Below are 19780 nucleotides of genomic sequence, written 5' to 3' on the forward strand. Positions count from 1 at the left end.
AACGTCTTTTTTTGGGGAAAAAGGTTCACTTTCAGGTGATTTGCTTTGCAGTTGAGGATATGGTAGCTCAGATCCATTAGGCCAACACTTCTGTTCAGAATAAATGGCCTAGCAGAGCGACTTTTTCCCCATATGAAGCCAATAAAAGACCTATAAACACCTACAATGTGTTAAGAGTGGAGAAAACCATCTGAATGCTGAAAAGACACAAGCACCATTAACATTAATATCCAGCACCAGCAATGCGTGGCAAAGAGCTCAAATAAAATACAGCGTGTGGCAGGAGTGGAAGTAATTTCCATTTAAATAACATTCTCTGGACATAAACTGATAATCTCCAGGCTTCATGATGTTTGTCTGCTGGATCTGGCTCTTTATGAGATAGGCCGGGACGCAGAATATTGAGTAAATACGCAAACAGGAGCCGCACTCCTACAGTAAAATAGGAAGCCGAGGTGTAAAGCGGCGAAGAAACTAGGGCATGCTTCACGCAAACACATGAGAGAAGGGAAACAAATGAGGATGTGAGAAACTCGCCTCAACGACACACACTCAACGTACCTGATCAATGTCTTTCAAGACCCAATCAATCGTCTTAAACCACAGGCTAATGGGCTTAATGACCTCTTAAAATCTTCAATGGATTGAACGTTAAAATGAAGGTTATTACAGTTGCCTTGACATACTCTACGAGAAATCATTAGTGGACGAAGCACAACACAAAACAAGTCCTGAGGTGAAGACTGTGGAAGCTGGCGGGGGGAGGGGGAAATGTAGCTGACATGTTCGAACGAACGGCCAGGCTTATTTACTCAAGCACTTGCACAAACACACTTCATTTAGACTGATACAAAGAATGAAGTGTGTGTGTAACAGAACAAACGGTTTCTGCTGAGCTGGCATGCCTCTAAAAACAAGTAATTCATGAGAGACAACACATAATATTCTAATATTACCAAACCACCAGATATTTCGTCAAGTAGCACTAAAATAAGTTTCATCACATCTGAGAAGCTGTAATTCCCCAGCTAAGTATCCCTTCTGAGGCTCAATAAACACATGGTTCTACCAACATTTAGCACAGTTTTGGCTACTAGTGAAACTTCATTGAAAAGTTCACCCAAATATTCATGTCACCCATTCAAAAGTATGATTCGGGTTCCCATAACACGCCAAGGAGAGCTTGGGTGGCTGTCAATGTTTTCAGTGAACAGTAGGGCTGTCAATCTTCGTCTATAATACTATTCGAATTCCATTCCTTATTTTATGTAATATTCGAATAATATTCGAATATTAAAAGCTCAAATTTATCCTATTATTAATATTTACGACATTACACATTCTTATGGATCGTCAATGCCACTATAGCCTGTGGTTGTTGTTACACGTTCGGCCCACTAGGGACATCTAACATTACTACAATAAACATTTAGGGGCTGTTTACACCTGGCCACTTCATGCGCTTTCTCAGATCGGATAGCTCTAATTTATCAAAACGATTCCATTTACACCTGCTCACATAAATGTGTTTTTGCAAAACAGATAAAAATCCCATCTTCAATTCCCGCGCAATATACAGATGTAATGAAGTGCACGTCACCGAAAGCAACAGATTTGAGCTGCATTTTATTGATCATCGGCTAATTTCAAAATCAGCGAAGACAGCAATAAGGGAGAGCGGCAACAGAACTGGTAATATCATTTCATTCCTTTACTTTTAATGAAGATGGTGGTGTTAAGCGTCTGCGACTTACTTTCACTTTGATTTGCGATAGATTGCGGAGCGTTGGCTTGATGAATAGGGGCTCAGATCTGAGGTGATGTGATCGTCATTTTGCGTCGGAAGTTCCAGGAGTCTCCCGCATATTGATAGCGTCTCCCTGATGGCTGCAAATTAGTTAAAATCTCCCGGAATCCGCGCATAACATACATAACGTACGGCGCGTGCATGCCAGAGAGGGAGTGAACGAGACCTTGCGAATTGTGCCAAGCGAAAGCTAGTCCCGCGCTCTCCTATTGTTAATAAGAAAGCGATAAGAGGCTGTTTACACCTGGTCACTTAGGAAGTATATATTTATTTTTAAATACCGTATTTTAAATATATATTTTTCATACCTTGGCTGGTCCTGCGACTTATAGTCAGGTGCGACTTATATATCAAAATTACCAAGATTTACTCGTCAAAGGATCGCTGACAGCCCCAGATTATTATTTGCGAGTTTTTGATGTATTTGTGGTATGACGTGAATGCATCATTTGCCGAAATTGGGGGTGACATTACCGTCTACAGCCACAAGAGAGCGCTCTATGCGCTCTAGACAACAGCTACGGTAGTTTTACCGCTGAAAAAATTTACTGAAAACAACTGATATTAACTGAAATATTAGACTGAACGCAACCGAAACCGAAACCATCCTGTCGGGATTCAGAAAGGCTGGAATAACCGGAACTGATATGCCGAGTCTGACGACAGCCCCGCAGAAGAGGAGACGGCGCTTCATCTTCCTCCGGAAATAGCGGAGTTGTTCAGAATTCAGAATGTTGAAGAATTCAACGGGTTCAGTGATGTGGAATAAGATCGCGGGAGCTTGGTGAAATTGCTTTACCGATAACTGTTGGACTCGCTGTCTTGTTATGTTATGTTATGTTATTTTATCCTATTCAGCCTCTCAGGCATGTTCTTCATGCTATTGTGTAGCTAACTGTTGATGTGTTACGTTAACAACATATCGGACACTAGTGTTGTCAAAAAACTCGGTACTTCGGTACCAAGTCGGTACTAAAAAAAAAAAAAAATGTTACGGTACCAGCTTTTCTAGGTACCGAGTACCAGGTTAATCCAGTTCTGTTCTAGACGCGATGTCTGAAACGTGCACAGTTGCGTCCTCTTTATAACGCTGATATGGCTCTCTCTCTCTGAATCCACTTGTTGAAACGAAAGGAGGAAAGAGCCACATATGGAAATATTTTGGATTAGGCTAATGTCACGTTGCCATAAGAGGCCGATTACATGCAAATTCGCAATTTCAAATATAGGAAATAATAAAAACTCGTTGGCGTTGCATAGCAACGACAGTCGCCGCGTGAGAGCAAGCGCTTTGGAAAGAATAAGCACGCGCAAAAATATAATTAAAAAACACGCGCGACATGTGAACGGCCTCTAAAGTGCTTTCGGGGTAGTTTTACGAGTACATGAGCACAGTAGTATCCATCCGACACCAGAGCTACTGGTATTAGTATTATCATTTAATGTCAGTGCCAGTTAGGCGTATTCTTGCCTTTATAACTCAGCAGGTTTAAAAAGCCTTTTTAAAATTAAATATGAATGCAGTTTTAGATTAAATAAAAGGACAGTCAAGTCAAATAAAACATGTTTTATGGTAATGCTACAAAGATACCATTCATAAACATTACTTAGTTATCAACACATTGAGTGAACAATATATATTTACAACATTAATGTTTGAAAATGTTATTTATTACAAACACCTGATTGTTCATGTTTGTTCACTTAATTCATTGTGCATTAAATAAATAATGGATTAAAACTTTACAAACAACTTTAAAAATGTGTTAGTGTATAATATTGTTTATTTTAGGTCATTTTATCTAATCTTTTTCTAAAGTGTTTATAATACAAATGTACAGTTTCCATACTTGTAACCGTGATAAACACTTAAATATATGTAAATTTAAACTAAGCTTTGGTACCGAAATTGGTACCGAGAACCGTGAATTTTAACTGGTATTGGTACCGAATACTGAAATTTTGGTACCGTGACAACACTATCGGACACATATTCAGCCTGTTGTTCTTTGTGCTATTGTGTGTAGCTTAAAGGGTTAGTTCACCCAAAAATGAAAATTCTGTCAGTATTTCCTCACCCTCATGTTGTTCAACCCCGTAAGACCTTCGTTCATCTTCACAACACAAATTAAGATATTTAAGATATTAAGATCGCTCCTGCATACTAGTCCATAGGCTTCTTGAGGGAATGACTCTTGCTGTCCCCGAAAAGTCATTAAAGACATCGTTAAAATAGTCCAAGTGACTACAGGGGCTCAATCTTAAGTTTATCAAACGACGAGAACACTTTTGTGCGCAAAAAAACAACAAAAATAACGACTTTATTTCAACTATTCACTTCCTTCTCCATGGGCCTGTAGTCAGTTAACGTAGTGTGATTGCGTAGAGCAACGTCACACGTAGGCTCACTATTGGCCGACGCTGGTCATGTGTGTGTGATGCGTGTGACGTACAATAACAGAAGCTTACGCTATTAAACTAGTAACCTGACTCGCGCAGAGGGAGAAGTAAACGAATAGTTGAAATAAAGTCGTTATTTTTGTTGTTTTTTTTGCGCACAAAAGTGTTCTCGTCGTTTGATAAACTTAAGATTGAGCCCCTGTAGTCACTTGGACTATTGTAACGATGTCTTTAATGACTTTTTGGGGACAGCAAGAGCCATTCCCTCAAGAAGCCTATGGACTAGTATGCAGGAGCGATCTTAATATCCTAAATATCTTAATTTGTGTTGCGAAGATGAACGAAGGTCTTACGGGGTTGGAACAACATGAGGGTGAGTAAATACTGACAGAATTTTCATTTTTGGGTGAACTAACCCTTTAATAACTTAAATGCCTTCTGTTTTAATGAATTAAAGTCTGTTTAAATAACTTTTTCTTGGTCTTGGATTTTGTTAAATAAATTTCTAAATAAATGCGACTTATAGTCCAGTGCGACTTATACATGTTTTTTTTCCTCGTCATGACGCATTTTTGGGCTGATGCGACTTATACTCCGGAGCGACTTATAGTCCGGAAAATACGGTACATATAAAAGCAATATTCGACTTTAGCATTCGAATAGTATTGATTTTTTTAATATTCGAATTATATTCGAATTTGGGAACAGCCCTAGTGAACAGCTGAACATGGAACAAGTCCACCATTAGAGCTGTAGACACTTGCCTTTAACATACAATTGGCTTTATATCAACATTTCACAAAACAATACGCTCTATCATATCCAACATGCAGCATTTTTTTTAAATATGTCGAATGGCCCCTCATAAGACTCATGATGTACCACAGTATCTAATAATCAATCCTATGAGCACTGCATGTTTCGACCAGTCTGCTTAAATACCAAATGCATAGGGGCAGACTGAGAACATAAGGCATGCTGCAAGAGGCTTGTTTATTGTACTTAGCCAGAAGGCTTTCACCTTGACGGACGATGACAATTACCGATTAGATTCATCCAATCTCACATTCTGCCACATAGGCAGAAAAAATGGGAAGCCGATGTTTCCTGAAATGGCCGATGTTCATTTGTGATGTAGCTTAATTGAAAATTGGCCTGCTAAATCGAGCATGGCGTGCACGTGGGCCTTCGGAGAGCTTGCGTTCAGCACAATCAGCACTATAGCGCACATTCTCATTTAGTTCATGATAATTACAGCACCTTTTCTCTCTCTCGCTACCACACAACCTTATACCTACACACTGTGTTCAAAGTCAAACAGTACAAAACATACAGCCTGGACACACAAAACCCAAAGAAAACCAATCTCTCCCCTCCAATGTCACGTATTTTCAGAAAGCAACACCTCTGTGTTAAATATAATAGAACCGTTTTGAATATAATTATGATGGTTAAGGGTCACATGATGATGATTTTGAAGGGTTAAAGGTTTGTCCACATTTATAGACGTCATGCATTAAAGAATTAAACTAATAGACTTGTAATTTCATTTGGAATCATGAAAAAAACACTTCTTTACACATGGGTCCTTCAATTTATGTTTATTTGGCATACTTTAATGTATTTTACTTTTATCTATTACGTGCTTACAAAATCACTTAGTCACTGGGCTAAAGAGCTAATTCACTATCTGATTTCCATGAGATGTAATCGTAATTCAACTTGGCTTCAAATGTGGTCACTCTACTCGAATTGCTTTCCTTGCCGTAACCACACGCCAAAAAGCAAGCCAGCGAATCCTCACACAACTCCATGCTAATTTTCTCCAGGTCAGCACTTTCCTGGTTTATATCCTACTTGGCCAACATAATGATGTCCTAGCAAGAAGTACACACTCCCACACACTTATCACCGGGGTACCTCAGGGTTCGGTGCTGGGACCCCTAATGTTCTCTATCTACGCGGCGTTCATTTGCAAGTGGTTTATGGGGATGTTTTCTAAATTATCCTCTGCTGTGTGGACCACATAATGATAACTCAGTTGCCTAGACACCCACTCCCTGCAGTTTAACGTCAATAAATATAGAAATAAAGCTATATAAATAAAGGTGACTTGACTTGACATTAACTATAAGATATAGATGACTCTCCTAGCATTTCCAACATTGAAATAGTTTTCCGAACAAACAGTGCTTCCTGTTACTGCTGACACTATTTATTAGGGCTGGGTAATAAATATCGATTTCTCGATATTAATCGATTCTCATTTTTACGAACCGATATCGATTCTTAAATCTCAAGAATTGATTAGTCGTCCTGTTTCATTTGTATGAATGGATCATTGTATCGCGGCTGCGTGCATCCAAAAAAATCGCATTAATCTTTGTCCTTTGTTACTATTGATATGAAACAAAGTCTCAATTTTTCAAATTACGTCCATTTTCTTTAGAAATTCAAAAACATAAATAGCGTTTTGGCGCTGTGGCGTGAGATCGCTCTGGAGAAGCAGCAGCACTGATCTCTCTTCCGGCTTAATAATACCAGTCACAGCGCCAAATAAACATGAATGAGCATCTGAAAGTGTGTTAAAGATAGAGTACAACTTATCCAAATCCGTATCATGTCACATTGATTCGCTCAATCAGCGTTTCAACCGTGGAAAGACGTCAGTTAAACAGCTTGTAATCAATGTCGTCATATTTACCTCAGAAAACCCACATAAACTCGTTAGTCAGCTAGAAAAAATAACTCTAGAGAGGAGCATTTTGCTAAATATATACACCATATTACATATGCATTATAATCTTAATGTTCTTCAATATTTAATGCATATTTGAATAAATCTGGCAAGTTTTTATGACAGCCACCATTTAAATGTTTATATTTCATATAATCTTCTTATTATATAAAAGTGTCATTTAAGTGATTCATTCATTATTACCTTCATATTAGGCTAATGAAGCCTAGTAGGCTACAACTAGACTCCCATAGTTTACAGCATTAGTTAAGAGATTTAATTCCCTTAAGAAAATTTGCCATTTATTGTAACTGATATCCAAAATAATCAATATTGAATCGAATCGGAATCGAATCGAATTGTAAGCTTGTGAATCGAAATCGAATCGAATTGTGAAATCTGTGTCAATACCCAGCCCTACTATTTATAGACATGAAAAGTCTATGTTTATGTTGCGAGTGGAATCCTGCCGCCATGCTCACTACAAATGGTGCTGTGTATAATGCATACTACAGTATTAGTAACACTTTACAATAAGGTTTTTTTTTTCCATTATCAAAATCAAAGGTGGTATCTGGTAATATTATTTATATTTTGGACCTGAGTTAAAATGGGATTTGACTTGGAGGTGAAGAAGAGACACCAGTTTCCTTGCCGTCAGAAAGCAAGCTGTGGTGGTGGTCTCCTCTGAAGACAAAGCAGAAACTGCCGAGGAGAGACGGCACAGTACTAGAGCGAGAGAGAGAAAGCAGCGATACCAGATGCGGCACTACATCCTGCCCTCTGGCTATCAGACACATGGGAATACGACTTTCAAGCGAACCCCAACACATTGGAAGTTTGCAATACATCCATTTTTAAAGTATGAGAAAGCCGACAAATGTCTACAATTAGGCGACAGAGCTGTCAGTGCTTCAACAAACGGTTCAAACTAGGCCTTACGGTCAGAAAATAAATGTGCAGTTATTTCGACACACTATATATCAACGAGTGAATTGATTCATACTGCAATATAAGACTGTTTTCAGACAGACTTCCTGACCAAGAGAATCAACATATGAAAGGTTTATAATTGTGACAGAAGAAAGTATTGTAACATTAAAAAATTACACACTTCAGATTTAACATCTCATATGTAAGGAAGCTTGTTTCCACCACAGAATAAAAAAATAAAATAAATAATTGTGAATAAATAATAATTTTTTATCTCACAATTCTGACTTTATTTCTCAGAATTGCGAGATATAAAGTTGCAAATGAGAGATATAAAGTCAGAATTGGGTCATATAAAGTCGCAATTCTGAGAAAAAAAGACAGAAGTGCGACTTTTTTTCTCACAATTGCGAGTTTACATTTCGCAATTCTAACTTTCTAACTCATAATTGCGAGTTTATATGTTAAAATTCTGACATCTTTTCACAGAATTGTGAGATTTAAACTCGCAATTGCGACTTACCGGGCCAATTCCCCCCTCAGAATAGTTTGTATCTCGCAGTTCTGACTTTATATCACATATTTCTGACTTTATATCTCATAATTCAGACTTTATACCACATATTTCTGACTTTATATCTCATAATTCTGACTTTATATCACGCAATTGCGACTTTATATGACGCAATTCTGACTTTATATCTCATAATTCTGACTTTATAACACGCAGTTCTGACTTTATATCACGTATTTCTAAATTTTTATCTCATAATTCTGACTTTATATCTCGCAATTGCGACTTTATAACACGCAGTTCTGACTATATATCTCACAATTCTGACTTTATATCACGTATTTCTGACTTTATATCTCGTAATTCTGACTTTATATCTCGCAATTGCGACTTTATATCATGTATTTCTGACTTTATATCTCGCAATTCTGACTTTATATCTCGTAATTCTGACTTTATATCTCGTAATTGCGACTTTATAACACGCAGTTCTGACTTTATATCTCGCAATTCTGACTATATCTCGCAATTCTGACTTTATATCTCGCAATTGCGACTTTATAACACGCAGTTCTGACTTTATATCTTGTAATTCTGACTTTATATCACGCAATTGCGACTTTATATCTCACAATTCTGAGTTTATATCTCGCAATTCTGACTTTATATCACGTATTTTTGACTTTATATCTCGTAATTCTGACTTTATATCTCGCAATTGCGACTTTATATCTCACAATTCTGGCTTTATATCTCGCAATTGCGACTTTATATCATGTATTTCTGACTTTATATCTCGTAATTCTGACTTTATATCTCGTAATTCTGACTTTATATCTCGTAATTCTGACTTTATATCTCGTAATTGCGACTTTATAACACGCAGTTCTGACTTTATATCTCGTAATTCTGACTTTATATCTCGTAATTCTGACTTTATATCTCGTAATTGCGACTTTATAACACGCAGTTCTGACTTTATATCTCGCAATTCTGACTTTATATCTCGCAATTCTGACTTTATATCTCGCAATTCTGACTTTATATCTCGCAATTCTGACTTTATATCTCGCAATTCTGACTTTATATCTCGTAATTCTGACTTTATATCTCGTAATTCTGATTTTATATCTCGTAATTCTGACTTTATATCTCGTATTTGCGACTTTATAACACGCAGTTCTGACTTTATATCTCGCAATTCTGACTTTATATCACGTAATTCTGATTTTATATCTCGTAATTCTGACTTTATATCTCGCAATTCTGACTTTATATCTCGCAATTCTGACTTTATATCTCGTAATTCTGACTTTATATCTCGTAATTCTGATTTTATATCTCGTAATTCTGACTTTATATCTCGCAATTCTGACTTTATATCTCGCAATTCTGACTTTATATCTCGTAATTCTGACTTTATATCTCGTAATTCTGATTTTATATCTCGTAATTCTGACTTTATATCTCGTAATTCTGACTTTATATCTCGTATTTGCGACTTTATAACACGCAGTTCTGACTTTATATCTCGTAATTCTGATTTTATATCTCGTAATTCTGACTTTATATCTCGCAATTCTGACTTTATATCTCGCAATTCTGACTTTATATCTCGTAATTCTGACTTTATATCTCGTAATTCTGATTTTATATCTCGTAATTCTGACTTTATATCTCGTATTTGCGACTTTATAACACGCAGTTCTGACTTTATATCTCGCAATTCTGACTTTATATCTCGTAATTCTGACTTTATATCTCGTAATTCTGACTTTATATCTCGTAATTGCGACTTTATAACACGCAGTTCTGACTTTATATCTCGCAATTCTGACTTTATATCACGTATTTCTGACTTTATATCTTGTAATTCTGACTTTATATCACGCAATTGCGACTTTATATCTCACAATTCTGACTTTATATCTCGCAATTCTGACTTTATATCTCGCAATTCTGACTTTATATCTCGCAATTCTGACTTTATATCACGTATTTCTGACTTTATATCTTGTAATTCTGACTTTATATCACGCAATTGTGACTTTATATCTCACAATTCTGACTTTATATCTCGCAATTGCGACTTTATAACACGCAGTTCTGAGTTTATATCTCGCAATTCTGACTTCATATCTCGCAGTTCTGACTTTATATCTCGCAATTCTGACTTTATATCTCGCAATTCTGACTTTATATCTCGCAATTCTGACTTTATATCTCGCAATTCTGACTTTATATCACGCAATTCTGACTTTATATCTCGCAATTCTGACTTTATATCTCGTAATTCTGACTTTATATCTCGTAATTCTGACTTTATATCTCGTAATTCTGACTTTATATCTCGTAATTGCGACTTTATAACACGCAGTTCTGACTTTATATCTCGCAATTCTGACTTTATATCTCGCAGTTCTGACTTTATATCTCGTAATTCTGACTTTATATCTCGTAATTCTGACTTTATATCTCGTAATTGCGACTTTATAACACGCAGTTCTGACTTTATATCTCGCAATTCTGACTTCATATCTCGCAGTTCTGACTTTATATCTCGCAATTCTGACTTTATATCACGTATTTCTGACTTTATATCTTGTAATTCTGACTTTATATCACGCAATTGCGACTTTATATCTCACAATTCTGACTTTATATCTCACAATTGCGACTTTATAACACGCAGTTCTGACTTTATATCTCGCAATTCTGACTTCATACCTCGCAGTTCTGACTTTATATCTCGCAATTCTGACTTTATATCACGTATTTCTGACTTTATATCTTGTAATTCTGACTTTATATCACGCAATTGCGACTTTATATCTCACAATTCTGACTTTATATCTCGCAATTGCGACTTTATAACACGCAGTTCTGAGTTTACATCTCGCAATTCTGACTTTATATCACGTATTTTTGACTTTATATCTCACAATTCTGACTTTCCATCTCACAATTGTGAGAAAAAAAGTCAGAATTGTGAAATAAAAAGTCGCAATTACCTTTTATATTTTTCATTCTATGGCGGAAACAAGCTTCCATACATATGACTGATGATAAGATAAAGGTAAAAGAAAAAAACAGTCTAAGATCATATTGAACCCGCAGCTCTCAGGCTCAGCAGGTCGTGTGTTTATTAATATTTATAACTGAAAGAATTAAAGTCACAACCTGTGACCCAAAAGTGAACCAGGCAGTTCTCTTCAATTCATATTATAAATGGATCACAATGTAGATCTCTTTTTGTTGTGATAAAGCCATTTCCGTGTTCAATAAACCCCGGAGGGTCTGCGTCGACGACTGTGTTTGATCTGAGCGAAGGCCACTGATTCAATTCCATCTCGAGTTCACGCTTATTTCTCCAGACATCATTATAGACATTGTACAGTGATGACTGAGGCAATGTTGGACGTCTCATTTATTTAGCAGGGAATCATGGGAAACACAATCAATTTGCTATTTTAGGAAAAAGAGCTTGACATTTGTACAAAATAAAAAGGCAGGGGGAGATATGCCTGGAACATTGTCATAATGGTTTTTCTGGCAGTGATAATCAGGACACGTTTGCACACAGGACCTGCATTTCAATGCATTCTCTCTCTCGGTGCAGTGTGTCTACAAAAATAAAATAATAATCAGACATAACCTTTCCCAGCCCACATGTTCAGCAGAGAGGGAATGTTCCTGAGCAGAAAAATCACTGCTGATATTGTAACTTTTTGGTTATGAAAAAGATTACATTCCCATGACATCAGGAGGAACTGAACCTGCTTTCAAATTCACAAATCACAAATGAGATCATCTTAATATCTCAAATGTTTCTCCTACACAGCAACATGATTAAACTGAGAGAAAATGCTGAAGGCTAGTGCTTCTTATTTGTTTCTCCTGACAAAAAGCCGGCAGTAATCTTACAAGTTTCCTCTAGAGTCTCAAATTGTGCTTGGAATAATCAGTCTACAGGAATGGAAGATTTCTAGTTCAGTCATGAAACTGCAGATGGCGCAGGCAAGTCCTTAAAGGAGTAGTTCACTTTTTTAAAAAAACTTTTCCTGATAATTTACTCACCCCCATGTCATCCAAGATGTCCATGTCTTTCTTTCTTCAGTCGAAAAGGAATTAAGGTTTTTGATGAAAACATTCCAGGATTTTCTCCATATAATGGACTTCAATGGGGTCCAAACGGTTCAAGATCCAGTGCAAACGGTTCAAAGTGCTTTAAACGATTTCAGACGATGAATAAGGGTCTTATCAAGCGAAACGATCGCTCATTTAATAAATAAATAACAAAGTTTAAGTTTTATAAGCTCAAATGCTCGCCTTGCTCTGTTCTGTGATGCACGTTCGTGACTCTCCTGTTCGAACTCGTTCATCAAAATGAATGAATCTTTTTCCGAGTCAATTCGTCGATTTCGTTCGTTGAATCATGAGTCATGACTCGAATGGTCCTAGATAAGACCCTTATTCATCGTCTGGAATCGTTTAAAGCCCTTTGAACAGTTTGCACTGGATCTTGAACCGTTTGGTCCCCATTGAAGTCCATTATATGGAGAAAAATCCTGGAATGTTTTCATCAAAAACCTTCATTTCTTTTCGACTGAACAAAGAAAGACATGGACATCTTGGATGACATGGGGGTGAGTAAATTATCAGCAAACGTTTTTTTTTTTTTCAAAGCAATCACATAATCAGCACATGGCACAAGCTGATTGGCCTCTGCTGATTCAGTAGCCAATGAGAATTATTGCTATTTATGCAAATCTTACAGCAGCGTGTCTGTGTGTCTATTAGAGCCAGACCGATATTATCGGCCGATATTAGGCATTTTCCAAACTATCGGTATCGGCAGTTATAACGGCCGATAAATGAATATTTCAAAAATAAAATAAAAACGGACGAAACACGCTTGACCCATGTCATGAGTGTTGGAGTTGTATAGTTTGTCCACCAGAGGGCGCTCTACACCGTCCCTGTCGGCAACACTCATTGAGTTGGTCACGATACATACATCGCTTGAATAACAATTAAAAGATCATCCCCATCAGTTCTCTTAACTCAAATAAGCAGGACAACATTTGTGACTATCATGTCCAGTTTAAAAATTAAATAAATAAATAAAATATCGGCCGATATATCGGAATATCAGATTTTAAAACACAAAAATATTTGTATCGGTATCGGCCTTCAAAATCCTTTATCGGCCGGGCTCTAGTGTCTATCAGCAGATTCATTCGTCCAACTCATTAACATAAACTATTCTGAGACTCGTCATGGTTAAAATGTGGTAATGTAGCTTTAATATCAAAACCATGTCTTCTAAAAAGCAACAAAATGACCTGGAAATGAATTTTTGCTCAAGTTTCCAGAAAACCACCTCAATAAATCTCGCATATCGCTATTATTCTCCGCTACTTTGCATGTGTGAAAACAAAGCGACTGCCTTTGAGATGAACGGTGATGCTGACGGATGGTGTTCTTCCCCAGGTATTTTGGGAAAAACCAACCTGGAAGTGTTCAAACGAGCGAGGGGACAGGTCTGAGCAACAGTTTTCAACCCTGTTACGGCCTCACACACACACACACACACGCTTCAGTGAGTCTTTAAGTGGAAAGAATCAGAGTGCTCAAACACACGCAAGAGACGTTGTTCGTTCAGGAAGTTACGCCTCCTCTCTGTCGCCCTTTTCAAAATGCATACCCGCAACCATGATAAACTATGCTGCCAAACATAATAATATTGATAAATGTGAAATATGCACACGCCACACAACCGCCAGACAATAAGGTTTAGCATGAAACTAACCGGCAGAGAGAGAGAGAGAGAGAGAGAGAGAAAATGTGAATTTAAACAGAGCACTCGGGCAGACTGGCACCAATCTAAATGTAATTGTGTAAATTCACCGGTTCCACTCGGTTCTCCCTGTCCGAGGTGAGATAAGCGTGTGATTGGCTAGAGGGAGATGAAAAAGCCAGCGAGCGCTCCATCTAAAGCAGACCTGGAAAACGTCTTTTGCCAAAATAAAAAAAATAATATGAAAGTTCAAATGCGATTGATGGGGGAGAGGGGCTCCTGTCTGAATATCAATCAGAGAGCGAGCGAGCGGGCCGGCGTACTGTGCCGCCACCGGGGACTCGGAGAATCTCTCTGTAATGAAACCACGCATACACGGCTCCGGAAGACGCTCGCCGCTCCGTGCCTCCTCATACGAGCCGTATATCTGTCCTCGCCGTTTAACGCGGGCGCCATGGAAACCCGCCGAGAGAACGGCATCACAGAGCTCTCATATGCAGTGCGACTGAGTGTTTACTCTCATACGCTTCCAATTTTATAAGGGCGGTGGTACACAGCGCATGCTTTGAGTCATGATTAACATATAAACACACACACACGGCTCTTGAGGGTGAGTGGCATGGATGATAACAGCTCCACACTCTCTTGTTTACTTTGTTTTCCAATTATGTTTCTGAAGAAGCTCCAGGCAATTATTTATGTGCGAAGGCAACACACACTTTCACTAGAGGTGTGCCGCTTGTTTCAATGTCGCTTAAGGTTGGTTCTGAAACTGCAGCTGAACCCGGACCTCCATCTGGCCCTGGAGAGCCCAAATCCCGTCTCGTCTGTGTGTGTTTATGTGTGTATGATCACAGCAGGAGTGTGAACCTCCTGTTTTTACAATTCACCTAATCGTTTACTGAGCCTCCACTCGTTCCAAACTTGTCCATCCAGTGAAAGTCGATGTCGTTTTGGACCCCATTGACTTTCATTGTGCGGACAAAATAGTTTTCCACAGAAGGTAGGTCAGAAATGTTTGGAAACAATGGCGTTTTTTCATCTGTAAATGTTTGCTGGGAACGAGTGGGTGGAATGTCCTGAGTGTGAGTGACTGCTGTGCCGAGGGCAAGTGTTTTTTTTTCTTCCTTAGTTTGCTTTGAAATTAATTTTTGGTATGTTTTAGCTTCCCTCAAGGGCATCCGAGATGAAGGTGTCTTTGTTTCCACAGTATTTTCAATTTTTATATTTTTAGGTCAAACTGTTCTAGTCTGTCAGTCATATAATGGAGGTCTATGGTCACCACCTCAAAGAGCATGCACAGAGAAGTCGAAATTAAACATGATTTAATGACTCGTACATGTAAGTACACATTGATGGCCTAAGACACGAAATGAGCGGTTTGTGTGAGAAAACCAACAGTATTTATATCGTTTTTACCTCTTGTAGCCACAGCCACGTCCAAGTACTCTTAGTACTCGGTCTGCGCAAGCGCTGGAAGTGATCTCTCGCGAGTGTACGTTACTCATTGTTTTTTTTGTGAAAACAAATTCAACGTTGTCTGTCGATATATCGAAATCAACTTCCATTGCAATTTCCTGTATATCTAAATATGTTTAGATCTTCATAATGAAGGGGAACACTTCTGAAATCTCTGTGTAAACAATGAATGACGTACACGCGCGAGAGATCACTTGGACGTGGCTGTGGCTACACGAGGTAAAAACGATATAAATACTGTTGGTTTTCTCACACAAACCGCTCGTTTCGTGTCTTAGGCCATCAATGTGTACTTACATTTACGAGTCATTAAATCATGTTTAATCTGGACTTCTTTGCATGCTCTTTGAGGTGGTGACCATAGACCTCCATTATATGACTGACAGACAAGAACGGTTTGACCTAAAAAAATCAAAATTGAAAATACTGTGGAAACAAAGACACCTACATCTTGGACGCCCTTGAGGTAAGATAAAACATATCAAAAATTAATTTCAAAGTGAACCATCCCTTTAATGACTACCTTAATGAATTGGCGGTTAACAAGCATGTCACACTAAGCCGTTCAAAGCTTCCCAGACAGCAAACTGGTATTGGGCCCAAAATCTACTTGCCAAAAGTAAACCAGATCCAAAACTCCCCAACCACTACTCCCATGACCCCAGAAGTCAACCATAACCGGGCCACAACAGAACCAGTCCAAAGGAATATTTAGCGTGAGCACCTCCCGCAACAAAATGAATATGTACTTGAGCCAAAAAGATCATGGCAGCAATGTGTAGATTAGAGAAGAGGAGCGTACTGACCTGCACACTTGGTTCTGGTGATGAGAGCCGGCCCGGGCTGCCCGGTTCCCCCCTCTCCCGGACGGGTCAGCAACACTCGGATCTCGTACTCGGTGTCGGGATCCAGGTGCCAGAGTTTGTAATTGGGCGAGTTGACGGCGTGGGTCTCGGTCCAGCTTCCAGAAGTCATCCTGTACTCCACCTCCTTCAGGATGATGGGGCCGTCCCCGAAGATGGAGTTGGCGTTCAGCTGGATCAGCAGGTACGTGGGCCCGACGCCCAGCAGCTGAGGCGGAGCGATGGGTCTCGGGGGCTCTGCACAACACAGACCAACCTCACGTCAAACTCCTTTATACACATCTGATCACATCTAATTGGTTTAATTGCATTAATAGCTGCAGTCAAAAAGTCATAATTTAGTTTTTCGTGGCCATTACGGTAGAAGACTTGAATATGCAAATTACTTGAATGCTACAGCTGGCTAACCACTTTGCATGTGACACTGAGTAGGTGTGGCTATGTAAATATGTTAATGAGCTCGTGATTTCTGAACGAGTTTTTTTTTTTTCATTGTATCGTCAGTAAATGTTCCTGGAGTCAGTTTGAATCAAATTTATTTCATTTAAATAGAGCACACGTATTTTTATTTGAACACATTTTTAATGTTCGCTGTAAGTACACTACTGCAGTAAAAAAACAAAACATACAAACCATATCAAAACTAGAGCTCGACCGATAAAGGATTTTGAAGGCCGATACGATACAAATATTTGTTGGTTTTAAAATCCGATATTTTTTATTTTATTTTTTTCAGGAACGCACAACAAAACATTAACAGATTAGTTATTTGTAGTTATATATGAGTTTCAATTAAAATAATATAAAAATGCATTTAAAAAAAAAAACTTGTTTCTTTTATTGTCGCAACAGAACAGAGGAGGAAACAAACCTCATTAATTAATTAACAAAGCTCATTAAATTCCACTGATAATAGTGGCATTAGCTAGCTTTGTGGTTAGCTAGAATGTGTTGCGCGTTATAAACGAGTGTTTCCAACAGGGACGGTGTAGAGTGCCCTCTGGTGGACAAACTATACAACTCCAACACTCATGACATGGTTCAAGAGTGTTTCGTCCGTTTTTATTTTATTTTTGAAATATTAATTTATCGGCCATTATAACTGCCGATACCGATAGTTTGGAAAATGCCTAATATCGGCCGATAATATCGGTCTGCCGATATATCAGTCTGGCTCTGATCAATACAGGCAAATGTATTACACCACACACACCAGACATCCCAGATGGTCCTTTAGTAACTGTGTGTGTGTGTGTCTGTGTGTGTGCGATACATTTGTCTCCACAGAGAAGCGGAGAGATATCTCATTCGTACATTAAACAAGTCAGTCGTCTACTTCTGACTGGAGGGGACACACACACACACACACACACACACACAAGTGTAGAGATTCTCCACGATGATCTTCACATGTCTCTTGGACACTACTGATGAATTTATGGTTCTGAATAAATCATGCAGGATGGAGCGGTTGACTTCAAACCAGCGTGACACACACATCCTAAACATATAAAGACAGCTCAAGCTGATGGAGACACACACACACACACACTATTTGTCTTAGATAATTAACCAGCCCACATGAAGCTCTCACACACACACACAACCAACCAACAGGCCTGTCACGTACTCCTACACCGCCATGAACGCTCGTATGATGAGCAGATTCACAAACACACGTGGTTATGTAGTGTACACTATTTGACATATGGGGAAAGTGTTCATGAAACTTGATTATTTTTAGCATCATTTTTGCAGTTCTGGCTGGTGACACTTGTATAGACACTACACAATTCACCTTTAAATACGTTACACAATAGAGAGCCTATGTCCGCTTCCGGCTCATGGGACCTTATTTCGGAAAAAATATGAATGGTAGTCAATGGCAAGAGACAACTTATCTTTTTATTCCGTCTGAACTGTGTCCTCAATTACACGTATGATGTTTGTCAATTTAAAAGATAATTCTGAACGTCACCATTTGTCATAAAACAGAAGAGTAACATTTAGTTTTATGTGAAAATCGCTCTATGAACTACATCTCCCGGGAAGCGAAACAACGAGCGAGATCCGCTGCTCGTGTGTGTGCAGTCTGGTACAAAACACTCGTAACGTTACGATTATAACGTAAGACTGTAGAAACAATGACGGACGTTAGCCTCAGTAAAGTTAGCTTCATTCATTGAGAGGAAATGTGCGCCTTTGGGGTTTGTAGTCTTTGTAATTACGCATTTTCACAGTCTTATACCTCAATGGTTTAACGACTTTCTTTACTTTAAAATGTATCTTTTAAATGGACAAACATCATACACTGTAAAAAATTTGGAGTAGGATTTACTTGAAAAAACCTTGCTAAACGATCTCACTCAGAAAATGCTAGTAAATTTACAAAGATTTGCCAAGTAAAAACCTAAACATATTTATCAGTAGCTTTAATTAGAAATCTTTAAGTTCAATTTACTTGGAATGTGGAATTAAGTAAACTTTACAAAAAATAAGTAATTTTAACTCGGCTTGTAAAAGGTTGATTAATACCGATTTCCTTTGCCTATGTATTACACTTCACTAAAACAATTATCTTGAATTTTATTAGTCATTTATAGTATGTTCTTTACTTAGATCATCTAAGTAATTTATATATACATCATGTCAGACTTTAAGCCTGAATATGTGAATGCAAACACCTCAATACTTGGTAGACAATACACAATGGTGGTAACATTTGATGGATCGTTTTTGTGTTTGAATGTGTCGTTTTAAGCAAAAAATGTACTCGAAATGTCACAAAATGGCAATTTACTAATACTGAAAACAAAAATCAATGATAAAACAGTGTAAATACAGCTGGAAACCAGTGAAAAATGAGCCTCATTAATTATTCAAGGTCCAGTGCATGATGGGAACCCCAGTATCAGAAAAGTTGAGTAATTTTTACGTAATTTTATTGAGTTGATATTACACTTACATTTATACTCGCTTGAAATAAGTACTGATATGGAATTTACTTAGTTTTTTAAATTCTTGCCTGAACTAACTTTTTCAAGTAAATTACATTGGGGTTTTTCACTAGTATTTACTTAACCAAAAAAATCATTTTTTACAGTGTATGTGTAATTCAGGGCATAATTCAAACGAGTTCAAAATATTTGTTGTCTCTCGCCATTGACTACCATTCAATATTTTTCCGAAATAAGGTCCCATGGTGGTCGACCGGAAGGGGAGGGGCTTAGGCTCTCTATAACACCAC

General features: G+C 38.0%; 1 protein-coding gene across 20 annotated transcripts in view; it reads right to left on the minus strand.

Moving 5' to 3' along the window:
- The window catches only part of ptprk (protein tyrosine phosphatase receptor type K), a 244359-nt gene that overhangs the window by 106143 nt on the left and 118436 nt on the right, over window positions 1–19780 (minus strand). For all 20 annotated transcript variants that reach the window (XM_089118330.1, XM_089118314.1, XM_089118329.1 and 17 more), the window contains one exon: window positions 16477–16770. In XM_089118330.1, the coding sequence (XP_088974456.1) occupies window positions 16477–16770 (294 nt within the window). The remainder of the gene's footprint in view (window positions 1–16476; window positions 16771–19780) is intronic.

This window comes from Pimephales promelas, chromosome 13, assembly GCF_988280905.1.
Source record: "Pimephales promelas chromosome 13, fPimPro1.hap1.1, whole genome shotgun sequence".
NCBI classification, from domain to species: Eukaryota; Metazoa; Chordata; class Actinopteri; order Cypriniformes; family Leuciscidae; genus Pimephales; species Pimephales promelas.